Raw genomic sequence first — 26,564 nt, 5'->3', positions numbered from 1 at the left:
AAAGGTTTTATGCGAGTCATAGTGGGAGCACAAAATAGAAAGAGTTGAGTTTGAGAAAGAATATATTTAAAAGAAGGTCGAGCACAATTTGGAGTAAGCTGAGCTGAGGTTCAAAGAAACCAGTTAAAGGCTCCTGAAATAGTACAAAGCTGGGGCATTTGCAATGAGGACAAAAGGAAAGGGTGAGGAAAGTTATCTGTAAGTCAGAATGGAGTTGGACTTAAGAACAGATGGTATGCACAAGCTACGAGAGAAAGAGGGGGTGGAAGATGCTGCTCAGGTGTACTACCTGGATAACAGGCACACAGAAGTATCACCAACCAATACAGGAAGACAGCAGTTCTCTGAGGAAGTGAACACTGGCAAGGTTGGCAAGGAGAGGCGAAAAAAATGAGTTTTGTCTGGTGGATACTGACTTTTACGTTCCTATGGGAAATCTAAGGAGAAAGGTCCAGAAGACAGCTGGATAGATGGCCCTATAATTCAGGGGAGTTCAAGGCCAGAAACACCAATCTGGGAGTCAGCAGTATGTAGATAGTGGTTGAGATTATGGCAAGAATCTGATTTCCTGGGAGAGGTTAAAGGATGAGAAGAGCTGAGGATATAAGGAACAACAGCATTTCAAGCAGGAGGGAAGTAAGAAGACAAAGCAAAGGACAGACACTCAAAACAAAAGATCAGAGAAGCAGGAGGAGAACCAGAAATCCAAGAGAAGAGAGAGTTTTAATAATTGCCAGCACTAGAGAGAGTTTTAATGATTAACCTTTGGATTAGGCAGTTAGGTGGTCACTGTTGACTTCTGCGAATGGAGTTTGCAAATGGTGTGTTGATGATGAAATGGAGTCCCTGGTCTGTGACACAGTCACCTCTGTTGCCTTTCCTTCTATTTTACTCTTCTTTAGCCACTCTACTCCTTTTGTTCTTCTTCATTTTCTATTTCCCTCTCTCCCTTCCTTGGTCTTTATTTTACTCATCCTTCTTTCACAGCGGAAACCAACATTCCCACCCCGAAACGCTCCTTCCACAGGCTCCAGCACTCTCTGAGACCCTGCTTTTTCTTCCTTTAAGTGCAGTTTCTCTAGCTCCCTTGTTCATTTCTTTACTTCCTGTATTGTCCCCTACAACACACCTCATGGTTGTTCCCCACAAAATCCCATTATATTTTTTTTGATCAAGCAAGCATATCTGGATTTGACCCCAAATCTGTATCTTACAAGCTGTGTAACCTTAACTTATTTAATTTCTCTAAGCCTCATTTGTCAATATTGAAAAATTAGGGAAAGTCCTTGTTTTCACTTGATTACCGTATCATCTCTAAATATTCCACAGATTCAAAACACATTCATATTGTTCCCTTCAAACTTTCCCATTTATTATGGCCATTATGTATTTTATCACATAGCATGTCCTGACCCCACAAAAATAAAAATAATAATAAATAAAACCTTTGTACTCTTTTTTATTCTTTTTTATAGGTTCTCACCACCTCTCCCTTTTGCTCTGACATCAAATCCTGCTGATTTCTTCTTTATAATATGTCTCCCAGTCGTATCGATCCTTCCATTTATGTTACTCTAGTTTTAGTGGGAACCACTGAAGTGTTCTAATAAAGCTACTTTGTACATATGAAATTGATTGATCTGCCTCAGTCAATAATGCAAGACTCTGAGTTAAATATGGGCTGATGAAATGGACAAGAGCAAGATCAGAAGATTCAGTGCAGTAATCTGACCTGGGCAAGTCAATCAATCCTTCTGTCACCTTTCTCCCCTATAGATTGGATATAACCTCTATCTAATCAAACAAGGAAATTATAAAGATGAGATCAAATTATGCATAAAGAATTTGAACGTCAAGTGCTATACACGTAAAAATATGCTATTACTATCATCCAAATAGTGTTACAGATTTTTAATAATCAACTTTATCTCAACTAATCCTTTCCTGATTAAAAGTACATATCTATAATAACTGGATAGGGATCAGGGTATAATCTATACCCATGGAACAAGCAACACTAATTGTCCTACATGAGAATTGAGCTGGAACACTGAGCTGGAACCAACTAGCCATACACAAGGAATAAAGTATTATTCAATAATATCAACATTCATAACAATATCTTTTTTTCTCACCCCTTCTGAACACCAGTTGATCTTTATTTCTATTCCTCATGGTTTCTCTTACATAAGGAAATAGAAATAATATAAAAACAGGTAACATAGCCAGGAATTCTTATTGTCTTATGCCTAAATAAAATAAAATGAGAAACTCCTAATCCACAGGATAGCAAATTATAGTAAATTGGGGGTGGTGGGTTCAACCCCAAGTAAAATGATAATCTACAGATTGTGAAAGCTACCTCTCTGTCCAAATAATGAGATACTGTGATTACACCTGTGCTGGGATGCACAGAAAAGATCCCAGGTTTTCCTGGCGTCTGCTCCAAAATGCTATACATCAGGCGCGTATGCATCGTGTCTGGTTCATCTCTGTCTGTGGCACAAATCACTCCCACTGTAGTACCTACATGTTTAAAAAAAGAGTCTTTACTTTCCAGAATTGCAAAATATGTTTAGGCATATCTACACTTCTCAAATTCTAACAGTGATGGTGGAAACCTCATTTACGATGTATTTCTTACCAGAGATATTCCATCTTTACACAGTACTGATGAAGATGACTTCAAATTTATAATATGAAACACTTTGATGCTGAGAATCAAGGCATACTCTTACTTTGCTCACAGCTTAAACTATTTGATAGTAAATATATTAAAAACTTATTTAAAAGGCATCCAAGAATAATTTCAACACATATTCCCACATACTGCAATAACTAACCTAGCTGGAGAGAGAAACCATGTCTCCTAAGCAATCAGATTTTTTTAAATCAAAGTTTTGATTAATAACTAAATCAAGGCTGACTTGGGTTATAACTGGATAGATGATGAAGTTGACCTTTCACATCTCAGTCTCTTTTCTATTCTATTTTTTGCTAGTTCTTGATTTGCTTCCTTCTCTTTCACCAGATTTGTATCCAAACCTCACTGCCCCCAGCCCCACTTAATCTTATTTCATACTATTTACCATTCAGGGAGAATTTAAGTTAACTGTTTCTGCAGTTAGAGCTATTAGTATTTTTCATCAGTATGGAAAGTAAGAATACTGCTCTGATAAAGGACTTCAGGTATCAAAGAGTACATACAGGTGGTATTTTTATAGTCTAAGGATAGTGTTCCAATGCCCATGAAATTATAATACATAGAACCACTTTGCCTATAGCCCTGTATGTGAGGTTGGCCTGAGGAACAATACATAGACACATACAATCATATACATATATATATATGTATATATATATTCATTGAAATTTTATATTTGAGGGAAATAAAAGCCAAGTAAAACTATTAATGCAAGGAAGTATTAGTTTTAAATAATTTTGTCATTATATCTTTAAACTTTATATATGTGTGTATATGTGTGCTTAAGTATATATATATGTGTATACATATATATGTATACATAGATATAGATATAAATTTGTAGAGAATGTCCAAATACATACTTAAAAGTAACAAAAAGATTTCTGCAGTGGATCAATATGAAGACATGAAGTAATAATCTTATTATTATAAGAAAATAAATTATCTTTTCATAGAAAGCTGTTTATAATCTTTATAAGACATACATTTTCTTCCTGCAATTTCATTGACAGGAAGACATAAACACTATTTTAATTCTCTGGATACAGAACTCCTTTACTTATTACATAAAACCTTCCTAAAATCTTGACTTGAAAATTCTTTTCCATGAGTGCTATATTTCACTATTCATTGAGCACCCTTTGCCCAAACCCTCTCTGTGTGAGTTAAGGCAAACTCAGAGAACACCTTCAGAGTACCGCAGCCTTAGCAGGGCTGAACCTACTGATGTGATATGCTTAAAGTATTCTGAGTTAATCTGGGCATCAAAGTGTTTGCCCTAGATCCTTCTCTGTTACTACCAAAGAGAACAGAATGTTCAACAAAGAGTCTAAAACCAATCATCCCTCTTTGAAAATAGAAAAATGTAAGAGTCATAGACTTGTGAGGTTAAAAACATTATAAGTCATCAAACATAATTAACTCATTTTATAGATCAGAGAACTCAAAGGAACTTCCATTAGTTCCCACAGTGAAATAATAACAGACCCTGAATCAAAAACTAGGTTTCCTAAACTCCAAAGCAACAATAATTTTTTTAATTGCACCACATGAGTAATAAAGAGGTTAACATCTATGACATCAAATTATCAAACTAAAATATAAAAGGAAAGAGCAGTTACAACAATCCACTGAAGATCTAAGTAACTCCTAGAAACTTTAATAAGCAGATTAGCTAATCCTCTATGGTTGAGTTCACTTCCTTTCAACTTTATTGTGAGTGGTTATTCTCCATATTGCAAGTCTCAGAAGACATTAAGAATGCCACATTTAAGGGCCTATTGAAGTGAAACACTTTGGTTTTCCACATGTGAGAGCAAGTGTTTAGGATGGAGAACACACAATGCAAGTTTCTCTAAAGTTATTCCTGTATTCACTCTAAATTGGAAGTAGTAAAGTAGTAGTTTAAAGAGAAGAGACAATAAAGATAAGAGCTTAAAAATTGTATCCTCAGTGGATATCATTCAATACCTTCCTAAATAAAACCTAATAAAACTATGTACATTGATTTTAGTTTTATCGTACATTCTACCCTGCATGTCCTCCCTTGGAGCTAGGAATAATGATAAACCCACATCATAATAAGATGAAATAAAGTATATAAGCCAAATATGGTACAAAGCTTGAATAACTGTTATCTGCCTTTATAATTCATTGGTATCATACCAACAACACTACAAACTCCTATAATACCTTGTAAATTACACATTGATTAGATTTGATAGGATTAAATGTATTCTGGTAAGTAGCTATTGGTCCAGTGTCATCTCAGGATGATCTGGCTTTGAGTAAAAATTCAACCTCTCAAACAAAGTATATAAACATTTAACATAGCACATATTACTCCTAAAAGTTGTCTTACCAATTCTACTGCTTTCTGGAACTTCAAAATTATAAATTGCTTCTGTGAAAATAGGGTAGTTGTCATTTTCATCCTCCACTCTGATGGGCAGTGGAAGAGGTAAGTCTGCTGTATACCCATCTGCAGTTGACGCATGGGCAATCAGCTGTAAAACAGTGAAAAGCTAGTTCAACAGTCCATTATAAAAGATTCCAGCATGAAAGAATACTATGCTTTATTTACCTTCTCTGCAAATCTTTTCAATAATAAATCACTTCAAAAATTCCTGTTCAATACTTCTTTAGTTATCAAAACATCAAACATAGAAAGACTTTAACTACAGTTAAAAGTATCCAATGTTTGGTAGAAGTGCCTACACTTCAAATAAAACCTAGGTCAGAGTACAGAGAATCAGAGACTACTCAGGTCATGAGACTAAGGAATTAAATGTGAATATGGAGACGTGGATTACAGTCCTTATTCTCCCCATAATCATAAAATTGTATTGGGAAGAACAGTTAACCTCCCTGCAATGGGGAAAATCCTGACTATATCATCTAAATGAGCCAATGAGTCCCAACTTTGTCACTACTGAGCCCCTTTATCGTTTAACCTCATAGATCACATATTTGTAAGAGGTTTTCTAACAAAATACATTTAACAGTTTCCACATTACTAATTAATCAAAAGCAATGTAATGTCAAATAGAACTTATTTCTTTTTTTCATTTTTAAATGATTTTTTAATATAAACAATTTTTCCATAGTTAAAGGTGCACTATTTCAATTATAAAAGAAACATCCTTATCATGATAAATTTAAAAATTCTGTAAAGTACAAAAGAAGAAAAGAAAAATCCATGACCTACTACCCAGAGATAAGTACTGTTCACATTTGATGTATTCCTTCAGTCCCTTCTGTGTATATAGTTGTACACAAAAATTGAGATCATACTACTGTAAGCTTATATCCTTTTTTTCCAAAAAGCAAACAAACGACTTTATGCTGTAACCATTTCCCAAAGCCCTTAAACATGCTTTGAAAATGGGATTTATTGGCAGTCTAATAATCTACCACATAGACATACTGTAATTTATTTAACTAGACCCCTATCGGTGGACAAATAGAACGTATTTCTATTCAGCATGTGATTACAACACTGAGTTGAAATTTTTCCAGCCAAGAGCAAAGAAATGTCATGTGGTGAACATCAGTCAAGTTTACTTACCCAGCATCTCTTCCCTCTTCATTTAGGAAGAGAATCCCTCTTTCCTATGGGGAATCGGTCCCCCTGTACCACATGACCCCAGAGCATTGACCATATTACACTGAAAATTGTCTGAATGATTCCCCATTGATGTAAGTTCATCCACATCAGAATGCTGGCTTATTATGCCTTGTTTGGACTTGGTCTCCCAGTTTTGCTTCCTTATATACTTCTCGGATATCATCAGATAATTAGACAGGTGGAACAAAGACCAAAAAAGGAAAAACAAAAAACACAGAGCAGAAGAGGGACACTGGAAGAGGACCCTTCCAATCAACTGTGGCCCTGTCTTGGAGACAGGAGAAAGTACCACGACCAGAGAGAGAAAGAGAATCTCATAAGCAAAACCAACTCCTGCAAATTTGCTGGAATTTACATCCAAATACAATTAAATTTCTTGGCTTCATTTGAGGCTTACCTAATACAAGTTGAGATAAAGAGCAGACCAAGTATTCCAAAATATTACACAATCTATTTCCTTTGTCTTTCAGATCCCCTCTAAGAAGTTCAGAAGACAGGAAAGAGTAGATGCGCTATCAGAAGTTTAGTTTAAACTATGATTATAGTTTAATCATTTAGAGTTATGTGTATCAATAAAAGTCCTACATCAAAAACATCATATTCTTCACGATCCACAGGCCGGGTACAATACAGATTTCCAGTGTCTCTTTCTATGAAAAACAGATTTAGAGGTTCTTGGTCAACTCCACGCCCACTTATTGAGTAGAAGACGGTATAGTTCTGTGCCGCGTCAGATTGAACCTAAGAGGAAAAAGCATATGTAAAAAATTTTTCATGAAAATGCTATTTTTAAATACAACTTATATGTTTATATATTTTTTTATTTTAAAGAGATGACTTTAATAATATAATAATCACCTTTGTCACTTCATCAACATGCAAAATGGTAATGAACAATGGTAATTTGGCAAAAGATTTTTTTAAACTGCTCAAATTTAATGAAAACAATGTTCAACATAAATAGTAGCCAAAGACAACCTCATATTAAGGCACAGTTTCCCATCTAGTGATTTGGCAAAGGTAGAAAAAAGCAATAATACCCACTGTGGACAGGGGTGAGGTAAACAGGGATTCTCATATACTGTTGAAAGGAATGCCAGTTGTAATGTTCCTTAGGGAGGGGAATTAACAAAAATTAAAAGAATGAGAATAAATAGGGAAGACTCTTCCTGGCAGAGGAAACAGGAAGTGCAAAACAACCAGACCAGGGTCGTTGGCCACTGTAGTTGGAATAGACAGAACTATGGGAAAAGGAAGTCGGAGAGGAGGACGAATGCAGTAATAGGGCCACGGCATGTAAGAGATTCCAAGGATGCTGACTTCTGCTTGGAGTCAGATGGGGAGCCAATGGAGAATTTAGACAAGAGTAGTATCTGATTTATATTTTAGAAGGAGAATTCTTGGTGTTCTGTTAAGATTAGACTTGGGTGGGCAGGTAAAGGAAGAAGCAGGAAGGCCATTTAGAAAGTTATTGCAAGAATTCAGGGGAGAGAGAACTGTTTGTTAGACCAGCGTGGTAGCAATAGGGGTTGTGAGAAGTGGTTAGATTCTGGATATAATTTGAAGATACAGCCAACAGAATGTGCCAGTTGGTTGGCTGCATGGTGTGAAGACAGAAGTCAGGGATGACACTATGTCAGTGGGTGCAAGTATCCCCTGATGTCTATTCTGCCTATCTTCCTTAGTATTAGAATTTACAGTTGAGCACAAGGTTGCCTGGAAGAAAGACTTTTCTCAGTCTCCCTTGCAATTAGGTATGACCACACAAAAAGGTCAGGTCAATAGGGTGTGTGCAAAAATAATACATGCAGGGGCTTCCCTGGTGGCACAGTGGTTGAGAGTCCGCCTGCCGATGCAGGGGACATGGGTTCGTGCCCTGGTGCGGGAAGATCCCACATGCCGCGGAGCCATGGCCGCTGAGCCTGCGCATCCGGAGCCTGTGCTCCGCAACGGGAGAGGCCACAACAGTGAGAGGCCCGCGTACCGCAAAATAATAATAATAATAATAATACATGCAGGATCCAGACTGTACTCTAGAAAGTGGAGGAGTTGTGTTCCCTCAATGGGACACAGTGATGAGCCATCTTCAACCTGGAAGGATGGCCAAGCTTAAAACGGAAAGAATCCTAGGCCCCTGGTGATTTCTCAAATTAGAATCTCTTTACCAGATCACACGTTGACATGAAAGGACTAAATCTCTGTCATGCTTTAGCCACTATGATTTGAGATCTTGGTAAAATGTGGCTATATCCTTATCCTATTATAATACAGGAATTAAAATTTTAACTATAAAGAATGGATGGATATGGTAAATTGGGGCTCAACATCGATTTCACCTCCTTCTACTGTGTCCTCTCATAGTGTAGATATTAGAAAGATTCAGATAAAAACAAACCAAAAACTCTCCCTTTTCCAGGGTCTCTTGAAACAAGAGTTCTGAATTAAAATACAGACAGTCAGGTGTGCTTGCATGAAATTTGGAAGCCATAAGGGAGATAGATGCCTCCTTTTTGCTGCTTCTACTGTTTTTGCTGACTCTTTGTGGTGCAATTTTTTTTTCTTTTTTCCTGCAGCAGCAGAAGTTCTAATGGTTTTTCACAGACTTCGTGGATGCTGAGAGACAGGATATAGATCAATCTTTTTGTGAACACTTTTGGGAGCAGTTAAGATTGTTTTGGAGCTGCAGTTGGAGGAGCAGCTTCCTGCCTGTGGTGGTTCCTTGCCCAGTGCAGCTTCCTGACCCTGGCAGTGGCACTCTGGCTCTAAAATGACTGGCTTCCCCATCATGAAGAAAGCAGTATGTCCCTTGGCTATAGATTCTGTGGGGTAGATAGGAGATTCGTTCCTGAAAATTCAACCTAAAGTTTGTTTCTTGAGCCTTCCCAACAATTCTGTAAACTGTTTAATACACTATCGTAAATCCCTCTGTTAATTCCTTAAAGAGAATTGTGCTCTCTGCAACTAAAACCTTACCGAATGGACTCTACTGCCCCAAGAACTGAAAGGATGCAGCTGCCATTAACTGAGAGGGGAGGATATTTTTTATAAGAAAACGCAAACATTTGATTTTTATACGTTAAGTTTGAAATGTCTACTGAAATTCCAAGTGGGAATATTAATTAGGCAACTTGGGCTGGAGATATGAAGTCTTAAGTTTCCAATGTATAAAAAGTACTTAGGGGCTTCCCTGATGGCGCAGTGGTTGAGAGTCTGCCTGCCGATGCAGGGGACACGGGTTCGTGCCCCGGTCCAGGAAGATCCCACATGCCGCGGAGCAGCTGGGCCCGTGAGCCATGGCCGCTAAGCCTGCGCGTCCGGAGCCTGTGCTCCGCAACGGGAGACGCCACAACAGTGAGAGGCCCGCGTACCGCAAAAAAAAAAAAAAAAAAAAAAAAAGTACTTAAAGCTATGAGGCTGGATGAGATCACCGAGAGAGTGAACATAAATAAACATTACACAAGGTTCATAGTCTGAGCCCTGGAGCTCTCCAAATTTAGAGACTGAGGGGTCAGGGTGGTGAGGGTTAGGAGGATGTGGGAATGAAGAAGAACCAGCGAAACATACTAAGAAGGAGTGGCCAGTGAGAAAAGTGGAAAACTAGGTGAATGTTGTCCTAGAAGCGACGTGAAGGAGGGACAGGTCGGCTAAATCAAATGGACACACGACAAGGAAATGAGGACTAGAAGTGGTGACTGGTTTAACAGCGCAAAGACCAAAATTACCTCTGACCAGTATAAGTTTGGTAAACAGAAGTCATTTCTTAATACGCTTTCACCAGTGCTTAAAGTACAATAATCTAAGAGAAGAAACCAGGGTCCAGAACTGGATAGAATTTTCTACAAGTGTGAAAGACACTGGAAGCGTAGTTAAAAACATAAACAAGTAGGACACAGGTGGCACCACTGGTATTAAACATCAACCACAGTAATAGAAATGTAAGGGAAAAAGGCAAGCATAATGCCATAGCCTCAACTCAGTCGTTATTTCCATTGTGTATATTCCATTTGGATTTTTATGCAAAGTAAACCTGACCCTGCTTAAAAACGTCTTGTTTTTAGGAAAAAGTTAAACTATCTAGCAGAGCACACCTGGCCAGTTCTGGGTGGACCCTACCTGCCTCTTCTGCCCCATCTCCCTGCTCCACGCCCATCACACACAGGAAGACTAAGCTCTGTGAGCTCCCGCGAGGAGCCATGCTTGCTTGCACCTCTGTCCCCCTCTCTTCTTCCACAGTGATTTACCTGCATGACACTCTCCCATCCTTCAGGCTTTAGCTCAGATGCCTCCCCCTCTAAGTCTTTTTTCTGTTTTTTACAGCATTTCAGCCCATGAATTCTCAAATCACCCCGACCCAGCCCCATCTCAGCACTCGTCATGCAGTATTGCAATCATTTGCCTACTTCTGTCTTCCTCACTAGACTCATAAAATACATGACAGCAAAGGCCATGACTAAATGTATTTCTAGCTTCAGTACTTAGAGCAGTGCCTTCCACAGGACAGGGTAGGTGCTCTATAGCCGGCTGCTAAGTGAATGAATAAACTAATAAAGATCATTTAGTGGCTGTAGAGTCTTTCTCATATTATTATTATTAGTTTTTTAGTGATTTTCTAGTTTTTCTCATTATTAGCTTTTTAGTGATTTTCCCATTTTTATGTACTTTTATGACTCTCCATGAATATCTTCAATCAAATCTGTTGATTTTTAAATGTTTAAAGAGTTATTAAAACCTGGACAAAACAGACTCTTGGAACTAATTTAGCAATCCCAATCAGAAGGAATGGAAAACCTACCTGTTGAAGGAACAAAGGGAAAGGGCCCAAGGAATTCTCTTGCATTGAGCAGGGGATAGGCGCCCATCTCCTCTTGGAACGCCTGAGAACAGTCTCTTTAGTGTGTCTCTTCCTCAGTACCTGAATTTAGAGAAAGAAAATTAACAATAAACAAAAGCATCACAGCCTACTTCACTGTAAAATAGTGGATGGACCATAAATCTAACACCTCTCTGGAGGCTCAGTGTCAGGAATTTCCATGCTGAAACTAAAGACCAGATAATAAGGTCTTCTTTGTGTTCGAAGGATAAGAAAGAATGTATCCAGACTTTAAAGGTTTCATGAACCAAAGAATTTAATTTCACATACCTTTCCAACACTGACCATACTTTCAGGTTAGGAAAATTATCACTGTACTCTCAGTTCTTCCTTTTCCATCCCAAAATGAGATGGAGAACACATCCTCTTTCAGACAATCTATAGACAGCATTTACTTGTTCTTTCTGCTAAAACCTCATGCTCTCAGGTGAACTATAGTGAGATAATGCATGTTCTTCATTGCCTGAACACTCTACCTGCACTGTCCAATATGGTAGCCACAAGCCCGTGTGACTATTTAAACTAATTAGAATTAAATAAAATATAAATTCCACCCTTCAGTTGTACTAGCCACATGCTAAGTAGCAGTAGCCATTAATATTGGGTGACCATATCACACAGTGCAGATTACAGAACATTTCCATCACTGTAGAAAGTACTATTGGAGTTTTTAGTGATTTCCATCTAAGCAGTCATTTAAGCATTTAGATGACTTTTTCATTAATACACTTCACATCGATTAGTTGTAATCCAGTGAGTACTTTCACAACGGCATTCCCCATGACATGGAATTTAGAACTACAGTCAACAATCACTGAGTGGTGGCTAATACCATTCAGACGCATACATACTCCAGGATTTCCATCCTATTTTAACATCAGAATCACTGTGGCACTTGAAATCAACCTCTTATTCACTGGGAACTACTGCACTTAATATTAATTTAACATGTACCTATTGACTATGGGTCTGGTGTAAATGAGGCTATAAACACAAAAGGGATTGATTCGTGCCCTTAAGCAACGACAGGTAAATTGTTTGTGCTAATAAAAAATGCCCAATGCTACAACAGAGGGATAACCAAACTGACACTGGCACAGAAAAGCAAGTAGACTTTAGAGGTGGAAGAAACCTTCACAGAGGAGGTGTCATTTAGATTTAACAAAGTAAGATCCAATGTCTAATCAGTGTTGAAAAGGGAAGGAGAAGGAGGGAAGGGAGGAGGAAGGAAGGGAAAGCAAACAGAAGGAAGAGAAAAGATAAGGAAAATAAAGCCTATTTTTTCTTTTGTCTTCTTTGCAACCTTTAATGAGAGTATTTAAATGAGAAGAAAAACATGCCTGAAAATATCAATGTACTTTGAATACCTTCTTCTGATGTTCCAGGAGCACAGGAATCTCTTTCTGTGTCTGTTTCTTTGAGTCAGAAAGCCATATGGTGAAAGATCTTTTCTCATCAGACAACACAACAGCATGGGCTGTGTATACTGACCCATCTTCTAGAACTCTGAAATCAGGATCACTGGATTGGATGTGGTCTGCAGATCCGAGGCACTCTTTCAAATTAACTGCAAGTAGGAATTTCCAAGTTGTAACGTAAGAAACACATGCAAAAAGAAAAACAGTGTTAACATAATTTATACAATCTTCTTCAAAATCCTGAAGTGAAATGAAATGAACCAATCACTCTGCATTTATCAAATATCTTAAGACTCTTTACATGTATTTTTTTAAGTGATAATACTTTCTCGTTAAAAAAATGACAATTCTGGATTGTATATTTGTATTAAATAAGGTTTTTTAAACCTTTATATGCTTCTAAGAGGCTTATGAAAATGATCTTCCTATTAAAGACGTCTGTGTGTTGCAATCATGACAAAGCTGAGCTACATGCCTGCCCACACAGCTCGATAAACAAACAGAAAAGTTTTCCTTAACAATATAGTCTGAGTCTTTTAAGATACACCTGTGTTAAGCCAGAAGTTTCACACAAAGAGTGACAGAGTGTATGAGTTTGGCAAACAGTCAAGTAAGAAAAATCTTTAAATTCTTCCCACTAGCGCTTTTCTGTCACATCTCCCCCACCCCCCACCCCGACCCTCACCAACGCCCCAGGGGCCCAGAGTTCTCTTTGTGTTCCTGTTCCTTGCTTTCCCGGGCTCCCCAGTGAAATGCTATGTGGAATCCTCTCCCCCTGGAAATTTTCCCAAGTGAAAAGTCATAAAATATAAGTATCATACAAGTGTTTTGATACTTATATCAAAAGTATCAAATCCATCCCATTCGTCCACTATCTGCTTTGACAGAAACCAAACTGATACATTAATACACACTTAAGTAATAACCTAATACTCACTTAAGTAATATCATCTCAAAAGATTCATGTTACCCATGTATAGTGTTTTCACTTTAATCCAAATCTGTCACAGATGGAAACGTTAAGTCAAAATGAAGTGAACATCTTTAGAAGTGATGACACATTTCTCTCGTGTTCACATTTTTAGCAGAGTGATAACCTCTGGTCTATTCCCCTGGAGGAACACCCCCGACTTCTCTTTACATCCTCTCCTTTCTTCCTTCCCAGAAATGGGACACTGTTGAAAATTAAAGTGGCGTCTCTGGGACAAGCTATATCTCTGAAAAACACATGATGCTTTTCCTCCAATATTTCCTGTACCACAGGGAAAGTCCACGTGGACAGAGCTTCCCAGCTGTTGGGAAAGGCTGAGGTTCCCTAACTTCTCAAGTGTGCAAATGGCTGATTAAGCGCAGTTTTGAATGGAATAGTTCACCTTGTTATATTTCTCACTGCAGCTATGGCATTGATAAAAATACCGCTCTGATTCTCTCAGGTCCTTACCTATATCTCTCCAGTGCTTAGAATCCTAGAGTAATGAAAGGGCTACATTCTACATGTAATTCTTTATGTAATTTTTACTGTTAAAACATAAGTGACTACAAAAGCATGGATTAGCACATGTTCATTAGAATCGATGACAGAATTCTATAGAGTTCTAAAGAACAGAACATACATTTTAAACTTGACTTGTATCTAATTATTGGTTCCGGCTAATTCCAAAAGGCAAAGATTGGATAACATGCTCTTTCCAGCATAAGTAAATTAAATTTCTGTTTTAAAAACACTGTTTTGGGCTTCCCTGGTGGCGCAGTGGTTGAGAGTCCGCCTGCTGATGCAGGGGACACGGGTTTGTGCCCTGGTCCAGGAAGATCCCACATGCCGTGGAGCGGCTGGGCCCGTGAGCCATGGCCGCTGAGCCTGCGCTTCCGGAGCCTGTGCTCCGCAACGGGAGAGGACACAACAGTGAGAGGCCCGTGTACCGCAAAAAAAAAACAAAAACAAAAGAACACTGTTTTGAAATTGCTCACCTCTGCCAACCACTCGTTCTGCCTCTAGTTTGGAAGGTATATGAAATATCACCTTTTTGCAAGCTTCACAAGCAAAACTGAAGACCTAGGAAAAAATGGTCACATTAATACAGTATAGAATAAAGAACTAAGTTTTAGATATGCAAGATATATAAGTCCTAGAGATCTACAGCTAGCAATACTGTATTGTATACTTAAAATTTTTGCTGAGAGTAAATCTTATGTTAAGTGTTCTTACCAAAAGAAAATAATAATAATATATAAAGAAGGTGAGAGGAAACTTGGAGGTAATGGATATGTTTATGGGATAGATGGTGATGATGTTCTCACGGGTACATACTTATCTCCAAGCTCATCAATTGGTGTACACTGAATATGCACAGCTTTTTGTGTGTCCATTTCACCTCAATAACATAGTTTTTAGAAAAGAATAAAGAACAAAGCCATATGATCATCTCAATAGATGCAAGCAATTGACAAAATCCAACACTGACTTACAATTAAAAACTTTCAACAAACTAGGAATTCAAGAGATTTTGCTCAATGTGATAAAGGGCATCTATGAAAAACATCCTACTTAACAGAGAAAGACTGAATGCTTTCCTCTGACATAAAGAACAAGACAATGATGCCTACTCTCACCACCTCTATTCAACATTGTACTGGAGGTTCTAGCCAGGGTAATTACACACACACACAAATAAAATTAAAGGCATCCAGATTGGGAAAGAAGAAATAAAATAGTCTCTATTTTCAAATGATATGATCTTGTACATAGAAAATCCTAAGGAATCCACTAAAAACTATCAAAAAAATAATAAGTGGTTTCAGCAAGGTTGCAGGATACAAGATCAACATACAAAAACCGATTGTGTTCCTATATACTAGCAATAAAAAAATCTGAAAACAAAATTAAGCAAACAATTCTAGTCACAATAGATATCCCACCTTCACAGATTAAAAGACGTATTCCCAAAATTCATCTAACAAATTCAATGCACTCCCTATTGAAATCCCAAATAACTTTTTTTGCAGAAATTAAAAATCAATCCTTGAGGAAATGCAAGGGACCCAAAGACCCAAATAAACTTGAAAAAGAACAAAGTTGAAAGATTTCCCAATTTCAAAACTTACTATAAAAAACAATAATCAAGGCAGAGTGGTACTAGTGTCAGGACAAACATATAGATGAATGGAATGGAACTGAAATTCCATAAACAGGCCCTTACATATTTAAAAATATATTATTGGTTTTGTTTGCTGCCACTTATTTTAGTATTTCAAATATATGTCCACAAGTAAGATCAGGCTACTACTTTTCAACTTCATACCATCCTCATAAAATGAGTTAGGGAGAGTTCCACTTTTTTCTGTTCTTTGAAACAATGTATATAAGGTAGAGATTATCTGTTCCATATAATTATGGAAAAATTCACCCATCTCAGGTCTGGGCTTGATGGATATGACAGTGTGTGTATGTGGAGACATTTGGCTTCCAATTCAGTGTCTTTATAAGTCTATTTACAGTTTGTATACCTCCTCGAGTCAACGTTGGTAATTTGTATCTTGTAGAAAATTGCCTATTTTGTCTCTTTTCAAATGAATTAGAATAATATATTAATATTATTATCTACTTTTTAAAACATCTGTCCTCTCCACAACTGTGCCTCTTTTTATTCCTAATATTGTCTTATCTGTGCCTTCTTTATTTTTCACTTGTTCAGTCATAGCAGGTTGGTCTATACTTTCAAATGATAGCATTGGTTTTGCTAATCCTCTATATTGCTTGTTTCTTTTTCCTTTTTTAACTGTTCTTCATAAGATATATTCTAAGTACACGTGTATTTTAAGAAATAATAAAAGAAACACTAGGGCACTTACCTTCAAAGTTAAGAAATAAAACATTACTATTATTTTCAAAGTCCCTATATAACTCTCCCTAACTGCATTTTCTTCTTGACTTCAACCTCTCCAAATATCAATAATGAATGATATTTTTTTGTAAATCATTTATTTCCCTATTTCTGCTTAATTTTATCCCATGAGTATGTATCCCTAAAGAAAATTGGTTTGTTTTGCCAACTTTAGGCTTTAAATATATGTAGTCATATGCCAATTATATGCAACTTGATTTCTTTCCTCAAATTATGTTTGTGAAATAGATCCATGCTGAATATATAGCAGCAGCCCATTCATCTTTGTCGCTGTATAGTACATCACTGGAAAGCAGGTACAATTAATTCATTAATATAAGGGATATTGGAAAGGATGATATTCATATATAGATTTCAGTTATGCCATGTTTCCTGAATTATAAAGAAATTTGATACTATGTTTGTGGGGACTGCATATATTACTGAAAATAAAGTAAAAACATAAAATAAAATAAAACCACCATTAATTAGCAATGATGAGCTAATGACTTTTAAAGGTATTTTAAAAGTAACTTTTGTACAAATTAGTGCCCAACAACAAAAAAATACAACATACAAAAAAAATTTTAAAGATTAATGAATTATGGATTGACTATTTGAGCTATAAAAGAATTTATTTTAATGAAGAACCCTCCAGGACAACTTTAAATATCTGACATAAAACTTAGAGTTGCGAGCAACTTTAAATTAAAATATAACAAATTAAGTTTTAAAAAATGATAATATAAAGTATTATCTACTCTAGTCTGGGAAAAATGAATTGCTTTGTTTCACTTTACAGTACTGTCCAAATTGTATTAATTGTATCATAGAAAGCTTATCATACAAATCATTAAATCCTGATAGAACTATCTAATGCCAAAGGGAGAGTGAAAACACAGGCATACGTGTCAGTGTTTCATTTTTGTGCTGTTGTTCAATTTTAGAGTGAATAGGCAAGGTAGGCTTTCTAAAATAACACCTTTTTCAATAGAGGAAAAAGAAGCCAAAGAACAGAAATTTATAGAGTATCTGAAACATAAAGGAGATCTTGACTGAGCATATCGGTTACAGAATTTTCAATTCGTCGTTTCTCCTGTGGACACTTGCCATCTTAGAGACGGAAATCTTACTTTCAAGTTCTTACCACCCTGAATTGTAGGATTTACCTTTCTGTATTCTCAGTGCTTTGATGATTCTACTAAATTTCTTTCTAACCAAACTCTGTATGATGGGATTCTAGTTAAATGGAAAGTATGATTAGCTGCAGGTCACCAGAGATGCCATATATGGGATGGCAACTGCCACAAGGATTACAACAGGGCCCAAAAATGTGCACAGCTTACATGTATTTAGTGACTCAGAGAGTGCTGCACCATTTAGCTGTATCTCAATATGAGCACCAATAATCTCCATTAAAGAAGGTAGGTGATAATGAACTGATATAAATATATACTACAGCTCTGACTTCCTTAAGATGGTGGTTTTGAAATAAACTAGTTCGCATTTACTTATTTTATTTGTCCTAAGCTTTTTTCCCCACTAATGCAAAAGGTAATAGAAAGTATTATACTCACTTTTATTTTAAAAATTGAATATGTCAAATGTTATCAAGAACAATAATGACAAAAAAGTCTGTTAAAGGAGTCACATTATTCTCAAATGCTATAAAGTCTGAAAAGATAGAATGCCCGTTTGTCAACATAGGTTGCAGGCAGAATTTCACATACTCCAAGGGGAAAAGCATGTTATGTTATAAAGAAAAATACTATTTTAATTCCTTTTGAAGAGCCCTTTTAGCAAGTGATAGATTAACCATGTCCAAGTACATACCATTTATAATATATAATAGTAAATATAATTCCCAAAGTGGATTTGATATGGCAAACAATATTCAACACACATATAAAAGGATCTCATTATTTATAACAGGGCAGAAGACATCTGAGCAACTGAGCTAATGTGAATTAGTTTTCACCATTCCTAACAATTTTGCTACTTTAAAAGGAGAAACATTTTAAGAGATACTCAGTGCTTTCAACAATAATGGGATGATCTGACACGTTTCTTTTCTAGTTTCCCCCTCTCCTTTCTTCCTTTTCTTTGTATATGTGTATGGAAGGATGTTTAGGAATTGTAGTTAATTGTAGCAGTTTGGAGTATACTGAGGATAGAAAGGTGGGAAAGGGATGCAGATTCAGGAGAAAAGTGCAGAAGGGAAGATTCCACAACCTATGGGGCAGCTCAGTGGGAAAGCTAACACCTTAAAAGTCTCAGTTTTCTGTTGAAGAGCTCACTTCAAACAAGGAATTGTCTTTGAGAAATCCATTAAGGGGTCCATAAAATGAAAACTGCGTTTCTAAAATGTTATGCCTTTAATATTATACCAAAGAGTCCTAGGAGTCAAAAGGAAATACAGATATAGGATGGTCAACAGAAGTCTTAATTTATCCGTCTGGACAGAAATTGAAGTTGTCTGTAAACTGGGGATTGCAGGTGAAAGAAATTATTCTATATACACTCTCTAGTATACAAGTCTCCAGACAGACCATTTAATCTAAACTTTAGGAAATTCTTTTAAAAAATAATCCTAAAGGAAGTCATACACTAAAGCTGATGCTATCCCTGTTTAGATGTACAGGCACTTTCCTGCCTTGCCGCGCCCCAGTACTCCCACCACCACACCCCGCCACCCGGACAGATACTCGCATTCCACGCCCTCCCCTCCAGCGAATACACGAGAAATCTTGAGAACACAGCACCTCCGCTGTTTTCTTCTCCCCATTCCGGGATTCCTTTCGCAGGGAAAACACAAAACACTAAATTCATGCTTTTAAACATATTAGCTGGAAACACTTTCAAAGATATCACAAAAGAGCGCACTTTGAGAGCAGTTCCCACTTGTAAAGAGTCATTTCATCAGCTCATTTTGTTGGAACAGCTGCCTGACAGGTCGACGCCCTCATCTGTACAATTTCTTGTCCATAAATATATCTTAGGTCATAACTACTAAACCATTATTCATAACTCGATGATTCAAAGAGAGGTCAAAGCTGGCACCCACACGCCCTGCTTGGGGGCTGAGAGCAGCAAGAATCCAAGTAGCCAGAGTCGACGTGCTCCCGAGCCAGGCTGGTCCTCTCGCCACCGGACCAAGCGCGGGGCAGTCGGGAGTTCGCAGCTTCTTTCCAGAGCACGTCTTGAGCGCAGCCGTGGTCTCGCCCGCAGCTCCGCGTAATCGCACAGAATTCCCGATTTTTCGTTTTGTGTATCGCGAGTTCTCCGAGACTTGTCCGTACCTTCCTCTCGGGGTGGATCTCATCTTGGGTCTCAGGTTTCCTGGGCATAGAAGACCCCCAGGCTGGGCTCTGGGCTTGCGCAGTCCTTCCTGGAGCCGGACAAAGAACCACCCAATCCCACGCCTCTCCCAACACTCCTCTCAGCCTGATTCTATCCCCTCAGCCCCACCCAACTCCCCCATCACACCGCCGACCCAATCCCCATCCCTAATGGAGCCGCGCACGCCTCGCGCCCCAGGTATACTCCGGGTGGCCAGCGCTGGTGGACCGCTCAGGTGAGTTGCTTCAACGGAGGCAAAACCTGGAAGCCATTTTTCAGAGGTAACTCAACGCCGGCACCCAGGGGCACCGCTCCAACCCCTCCTCTCACCAGCGTCCCCATCCCAGGGGACCCTGGGGTAGGGGGTCAGCCCCTGTAACTCACTCAGGGCTCCTCCAAAACCTAACCCAACACTCTTCTTCGCTCTCGACCCAAACCCACCCCAACCATCATCACCAGCCCTAGGAGCCAGGAAAGGAGCGCGAACCCCAAGCCGGCCCACTCGCCACGGCGCACGAGAGAGCTCAGCGAAGCGGGAGCCCATCCCGTAATTCAAACAATCGAACAAGTCCGAAACAAAACCCTCAGTCCGGAACTGACTGAGGACTCGTTTCCCATCCTCATCCCTCAGACCCCGAATCTGGCTCGTCTGTGCCCCGCCCGCCCCCACCCCCAAGATGGAGCTGAGCCGCGGATGTCACCTTTCGGTCGGCTTCCCCCCACCGCTCCCCCTGCAGGACCAGGGCCCATTCGACCCCCTGCCGCATCCCGGCTCCGGGTAGGTGGTCGCGCCCCACCCCGCCCGGGCTCCACTCACCACAAGGGTCAGCAGTAGCTGCCTGCAGAGAGCTCCGCGCAGGGAGCTCTGGGGCCCGGCGGCAGCCATCGGGGTGCGGGGCCGGAGAAGAGGACGCAGGCACCGGGCGGGACGTAAGAGACCAGAGCCCGCCGAGGTGCGGCGGAGCGGAGGTGCACTTCTTTCAGCTGCTCGTTACGTCGCCCGGGACTTTTTCAGGTTTGCGTGCCGGAGGGCGTTTTCACTCATGAGACAGGATTGGACTCGGGAGACGCGGAGACGCCCCTCCTCGTTTTTTCTCAAGTTTTATCACCGCGAGAAGCTCTGGGGAGCTGCCCAAGACTGCCCTTAGGCTTCTCGGAGGCCGCGCCGGGTGCTCGCTCGCGGGAAAGCTGTCCAGGCCACCCCCTCTCTGCCAGCTCTCCCACGCCCCTCCCCCGCCCCCGGCTGCCACGCCTTTCGCGCAAAGCTCAGTAGGGTCTTCCTCGCAGACAATGCTTGGCGCGTTTCTACTGCGGAAGCCAAAACCGCCTGCAGGGATCCCTGCCCCAACACGGGCGCTCCTGGGTGCCAGCAACACCCTTGTCATTGGACCAGCGGATCCTCCCTTCAACATCTGATCAAATGCTGGGCAAAGTCTCCTGGTTAATGCAAAATATATGTATTCTACCCAAATTTGCCTCACACGATAAGATAAAGGACGGGAGGGGAAATTATCCCAAGAGGCATGAATAAGCTGACACTTGTACCAGAAATTAAAAGCAAATAAAGGAAATTCTGATATCTTACCATTTTCACGCACCCAAAATATGAGGGATTACACTCAAAGCTTTCATTTCCTGCCAATCTCGTGGCCTTATCTGAGTCTTCTAAGAATTTGTTCTTCTTATATGAAATTATTGATTTGAGTAATTACCTGGTAATTATACTAAGATGCAATTTTTCGGTTTGTGGTAAAAGAAAAATCTACCACACAAAAGCTTCTAGTCTAAAATGAGGCTTACAGATTCAATATCATTCGACAAATGTTTATCACTGCCCAGAGTTGCACAGGCACTGGGGCTGGAGGAAAGAAAATGCACAAAACCCAGTTCCTGCCCAAAGCAATTCAAAGTCTATGAGGGAATAAAGGCATTCATCATAGCCCAGTATGCTAAACCTTTTAATAGAAAGGAAGCTTACAACACTAGGGCACATTCCTTTGTTTCTCTCTAGACTGAGTTTTGTGTCCTCTAAGGCCCCACCTAGTAGACTCAGGATGAACTCCCTCTTACATATGTGCTGTTGCTTCTTAAAGTCCGTGCACAAGTTCCAAGGTCAGGACCCTCAGACACTGCAGATTAATCAGAGAAGGCACTAAGGCCTTCATTCATCCCACCCTAGTCACCCCAATAGGCTGCTTGTCTAAGCCACGTGTTTCCCTAAAACTCACAGGCCTAAGCTCTCAGGTCTCAAACCCTAAGCTGAGCTTCCCAGTCCCACCTCTGAGGCATGCAAGGCTCCTATGCACCCATCAGAGACCCTGTTTCACCTCTGGAGGCCTCGTATGGAAGAGCTCTTCCAACCTCAGAGAACGCTCTCCATACTTCACTCCAACCATTTTCACCTCCCATCCTCCAGACCCTCACCTTGACCCATGACCTCAAGACCAAGCCTCTCAAAGTATCCTCTGGTCGCAGGCCAACTTTAGAAAGAAGCCAGGATGATAGCTCTCATCAGAAGGCAAATTGGCTAGCACTTGATTTTGGACCCTCAGCCTCCAGAACTAAATAATGTTTGAGATAAGAACCAAGGAGAAGGGTAGGAACATGTTTTGGGCAAAGACCATAGTAATAGCCCTAGCAGAGCTCTCAGGAGTCTTGTAAGGGTTTCCCACATCAAGGAAGTAGGAAAGAGTTTCTTCAGAACCACTGGATGGAAGACCTGTGCTGAGAATCAGGTTAGAAAGGTAGTCTTCTAACAAACGAGGCTGAGGAGTTGAATTTCATCCTAGAGGAGATGGAGAATCATCCACTCAATCTGTAAGAAAGGTGATCACTTTGGGTGAGTTAATGCGCTCATTAACTTCATTAATGAACCTGTTTCTGCCATGATATAGCTTTTCCTTAATATTTAGGAAATAAAAGATTTGAAATGTTTTTCTTTATGCTCAGTAGCCCTAGTTTTCAGTGATTTCAACTTTGTCTAATAGAGTCTGACCTGATTACTACTGTCTTGCATGTGACTAAAACCATAAGATAGCTATCATTTGCTGTATAATTAAGGCGATTGTTAAACCTACTGACTATATATGACAGTTACTCTGAGCTTCTATGTTTAGCTTCTACAAAATAAAAATTATAGGAATCTATTCCAGAAATAGTGTAAGAAAGCATATTGGTGATATTTTCTATTTGTATTGTAAAATTCTAGGTGCAATATGAATACTGAATAATAACATTATGGAGTATAACTATCTTGGAATTTCCTGTTTTGCTAAGACATGTATTTGTCCACCATGAGTATATTAAAGTCCTAATAAAAAGCAATGTGTTTTTATAATTTAGAAAAGAATCTTCATAGGCAGTTATAATTATAAATATGACTTGAAGACAAATTTAAGAATTGCTTTTATTTCTGCTGTGGAGATTATAATTTTAAATGAAATTGTTGAAAATTTATTTAAAACCTGAGCTTTAGTTTGAATATAGTTAGAACTGGATGCCTTCTATAATAAAATTAATTTTAAATCATCATGAGACATCATAAGGCATAAAGAGTTATTCTGAAATGTCTTTATTTTAATACCCTGTACCCCAAACTGGAAGTCAGTTGGAAGTCACGACTAAAAGAATAATGTACAAAAATGGGAAAGAAATATGATTTTTCCTTGTTATCTTCTTAGTTTGAGGGTAAGAGCAGCAATAAATAGAAGATCAAAAATGGAAGATGATCTTAAGCTAACGTCTAAAACTTCAGGGATCCAGGTGAATTGTCAAATTTTCAGTAGAAAGCAAACTTAAGGTCATCAGGAAGAGTTCTCTGTAGCTAGGAGGGATCTCTGGCCACAGAAAGGGTAAAGACCCTAGGAGCTGGGAGCCGACTCCTAGCCCGCTGAGAAGGCTGCCTTGCACAACTCCGCGCCCACAGGTGCTGGTCTCACACACCCACTCACCTCAGTGGTTTATATGGGCGGTGACACCACAAATGTGGGTCCCCTCACACACGCCTATAAAACACAACCAGTACAACTGTATGATGTTTGGAACAAATTTGCTGGTAAGGGAAGAGATATTTATGAAAAGCTTAAATTAAAAGCAAGTAAAAGTTTCATGTTGAATAGTCCTACTAGTGACACAGAATGATTTCTGCCCTGAGACGTTAGCTCCGAAGCATTTGTAGAATATTATTTAGGGTAAATAGTCACGGTAATGAACAGTATTCAAACAAATTGCTTGCTGGAACAAGAGTGGGAAATACTGTACAAACATGTACTCAAATGCCAGGAGCGTTCTCAGACTTAATTTTTAGAAATTAGCTCCCCTTAGTGTATCCACTTGCTCTTTTAGAGAAGGCTCTTCCCTGGTGCTTGGCAACTGGGTGGTCGGATTCTCTCATCTCCACTACTGTTTTCCTCTAAGAGTACTAAATTCTGCTACTGCCCTTCCAGCCTCCAGGAGAGGATGCTGCTTTTCCTGTAGCACCTTTCCCAAAGTGTGGCGGTAGGTCCTCCACAAATTTCCCACAGCGCCGCTAAGAACGGCCTTGATTTTTTTGTGTGTGTGTCATTTAAAAAGACTGCTGGAGACAGTTGACGTCAAGAGTAACCTATAATATTGCATTGATGCTCAGGACGAGAGCCATCCACGATCTCCATCAACCTCACGGCAAGCACCCCTCCCAGCGCTATTTCCACCCCCATGGAAATGCTCCGGGAAACAAACAGAACCTCGAGCCTAGACCAGAATGAGCCCTGGCCTCCCAGGGAACAGAAGTTTACCTTTCCTCCTCTTCTGTGCTGTGTCCTTACTCCTGAGGATTAATTTCTACCCAGAGTGATTGACAGTAGGATTACCCATTTCTTTCCGGAGAAAACACTCCCAGCCACAGAGGTGTGACCTTTCACTCTAACCTTGCAACAAACATTCAAAAATTGAACATTTGTACATCTCTCAAACTCAGAAATATCCAGTTTAAGAAACACCATGATAATAGTCCAATCCAGATAGGGTGTGCCAGGCTCAGAAAGGCTCCCTTTCAGTCTCTCCTTATTAATAAATGATTCAAGGACTATTACAATAGTTTTACTCTTTCTCCACGGAAATCTTCAGACGCCCTGACAAATAGCCTCTCTTCTGCAAACAGGCCTTTCAAGGAGAGAGGAATGTTCTCCTGGTGACTTCTCACCAGGCTGGAAGGAAGACGGATTTCCACACAGAAAACAACTCCATTGTGTGAGTGATAACTTCTTACATTAACTACACAAACCCAGGGTAACAAAGTCCTCCTACAGGGTCAATTTAGTCCTTCCTATCTTGGAATCATCCCATAATCCTTCGCTTCATGTCAGCATGAAAATCTCTTCCCACCGGGTGAGGCTTTAGTTTCTCCTATATGTTCTCATGTCGCCAGGAGAGCACATTGTGTGCATCTGTTGTTCAAAGAGCATTACTCACGGATGAAGGCTACAGGTATGAATGGGCCAACTTCCAGATGCCATGTGTCATTCATCTGATTCATTGGCCCGTCAGCCTTCTTTTTTCCCAGAAGTTTAGGAGGACCATCCCTCAAAATCAGCTTGGGGAAGTGGCAGACCCCCAGCTCAGATGCCTATCAGCTAGCTCAGGAGTGGAGAAATAGATTTTCCCACCAGTTCTCTATGGGCAGTAAATTATTAAATTCAGCAGTTATTATTTATTGTTCTTAATTGTTGATTTTATTTTAAATTATCTACTCATTAATTTTATCTACTTAAGATTTATTCAACTTGATTTGTTTTTTCCTTTTCCGCCTGCCCATTTTCCCAAGCCCTCTGTCACTAGATAAGGAGTAGCTTTCTACCAATTAGCTACTTAGTGTTCACTGAACAAGCCAAACACCAAGGTTCTCTCCTTGCACTGCTTTCAAGCATCATACTTGTGTTTGCCTTTCAACATTATGATAAGCTGCACTTTTCCCTAATTGATAAGTTCTAGTCTTAACTTACACACATCTATGTAAGGTTATACCAGATCCCTATTCCTCTAAACAACCCTAATGCAGGGATCTTACCTGAATGTTAAAAGAAAAAGAGAGAGAGAAGCTAGAAATATTCCTATTAGGCATGTAGGCATGTCCCAGAAAGCCTATTTTGTTGTCCCTTTCTCCTAAGGTTGCAGTGTTCTTGACATGTGCAATAAAATTGGCTGCTTCTCCCAGATTCCAAGTTCTGTTTGGATGGTGGTCCAAGAAAGACTTGATCTTAACTATAATATTTCACTTTAAAAATGAGAATCTGTTACCAAAATCACCCTTTCAGGCCCCCAAAGTAATAAATAGTACTTTTAGACATCTCAAAATAAATTATTCCAAACTCACAGAGACATCCTTAAGAACTTTATTTCCTACTCAAAACAATGTTAAGTAGAGCCCTGAACCAAGATGGTGGAGTAGAAGGATATGCTCTCACTCCCTCTTGCGAGAACACCAGAATCACAACTAGCTGCTGGACAATCATCGACAGGAGGACACTGGAACTCACCAAAAAAAGATACCCCACATCCAAAGACAAAGGAGAAGCCACAATGAGATGGTAGGAGTGGCACAATCACAGTAAAAGCAAATCCCATAACTGCTGGCTGAGTGACTCACAGACTGGAGAACACTTATACCACAGAAGTCCACCCACTGGAGTGAAGGTTCTGAGCCCCATGTCAGGCTTCCCAACCTGGGGGTCCAGCAACGGGAGGA

The 26,564-nt window shown here is 39.5% G+C and overlaps 1 protein-coding gene across 2 annotated transcripts in view; it reads right to left on the bottom strand.

Moving 5' to 3' along the window:
* Nucleotides 1-20,960, bottom strand: part of DSC3 (desmocollin 3) — a 41,238-nt gene extending 20,278 nt beyond the window's left edge. Inside the window, exons 1-7 of one of the 2 annotated variants that reach the window (XM_067699410.1) lie at nt 20,658-20,960; nt 14,589-14,673; nt 12,570-12,769; nt 11,125-11,244; nt 6,918-7,073; nt 5,067-5,211; nt 2,363-2,526 (exon numbers count right to left, since the gene is read on the bottom strand). In XM_067699410.1, coding sequence (XP_067555511.1) covers nt 2,363-2,526; nt 5,067-5,211; nt 6,918-7,073; nt 11,125-11,244; nt 12,570-12,769; nt 14,589-14,673; nt 20,658-20,726 — 939 coding nt within the window. In that variant the 5' untranslated portion in view covers nt 20,727-20,960. The remainder of the gene's footprint in view (nt 1-2,362; nt 2,527-5,066; nt 5,212-6,917; nt 7,074-11,124; nt 11,245-12,569; nt 12,770-14,588; nt 14,674-20,657) is intronic. The other variant, XM_067699409.1, reaches the window with a different exon arrangement.
* Between the last annotated feature and the right edge of the window lie 5,604 nt (nt 20,961-26,564).

The sequence above is a fragment of the Pseudorca crassidens genome, chromosome 12, assembly GCF_039906515.1.
Source record: "Pseudorca crassidens isolate mPseCra1 chromosome 12, mPseCra1.hap1, whole genome shotgun sequence".
NCBI lineage: Eukaryota > Metazoa > Chordata > Mammalia > Artiodactyla > Delphinidae > Pseudorca > Pseudorca crassidens.
Note: the sequence above shows the minus strand (reverse complement) of the source record. Positions and strands in the feature narration are given on the sequence as shown.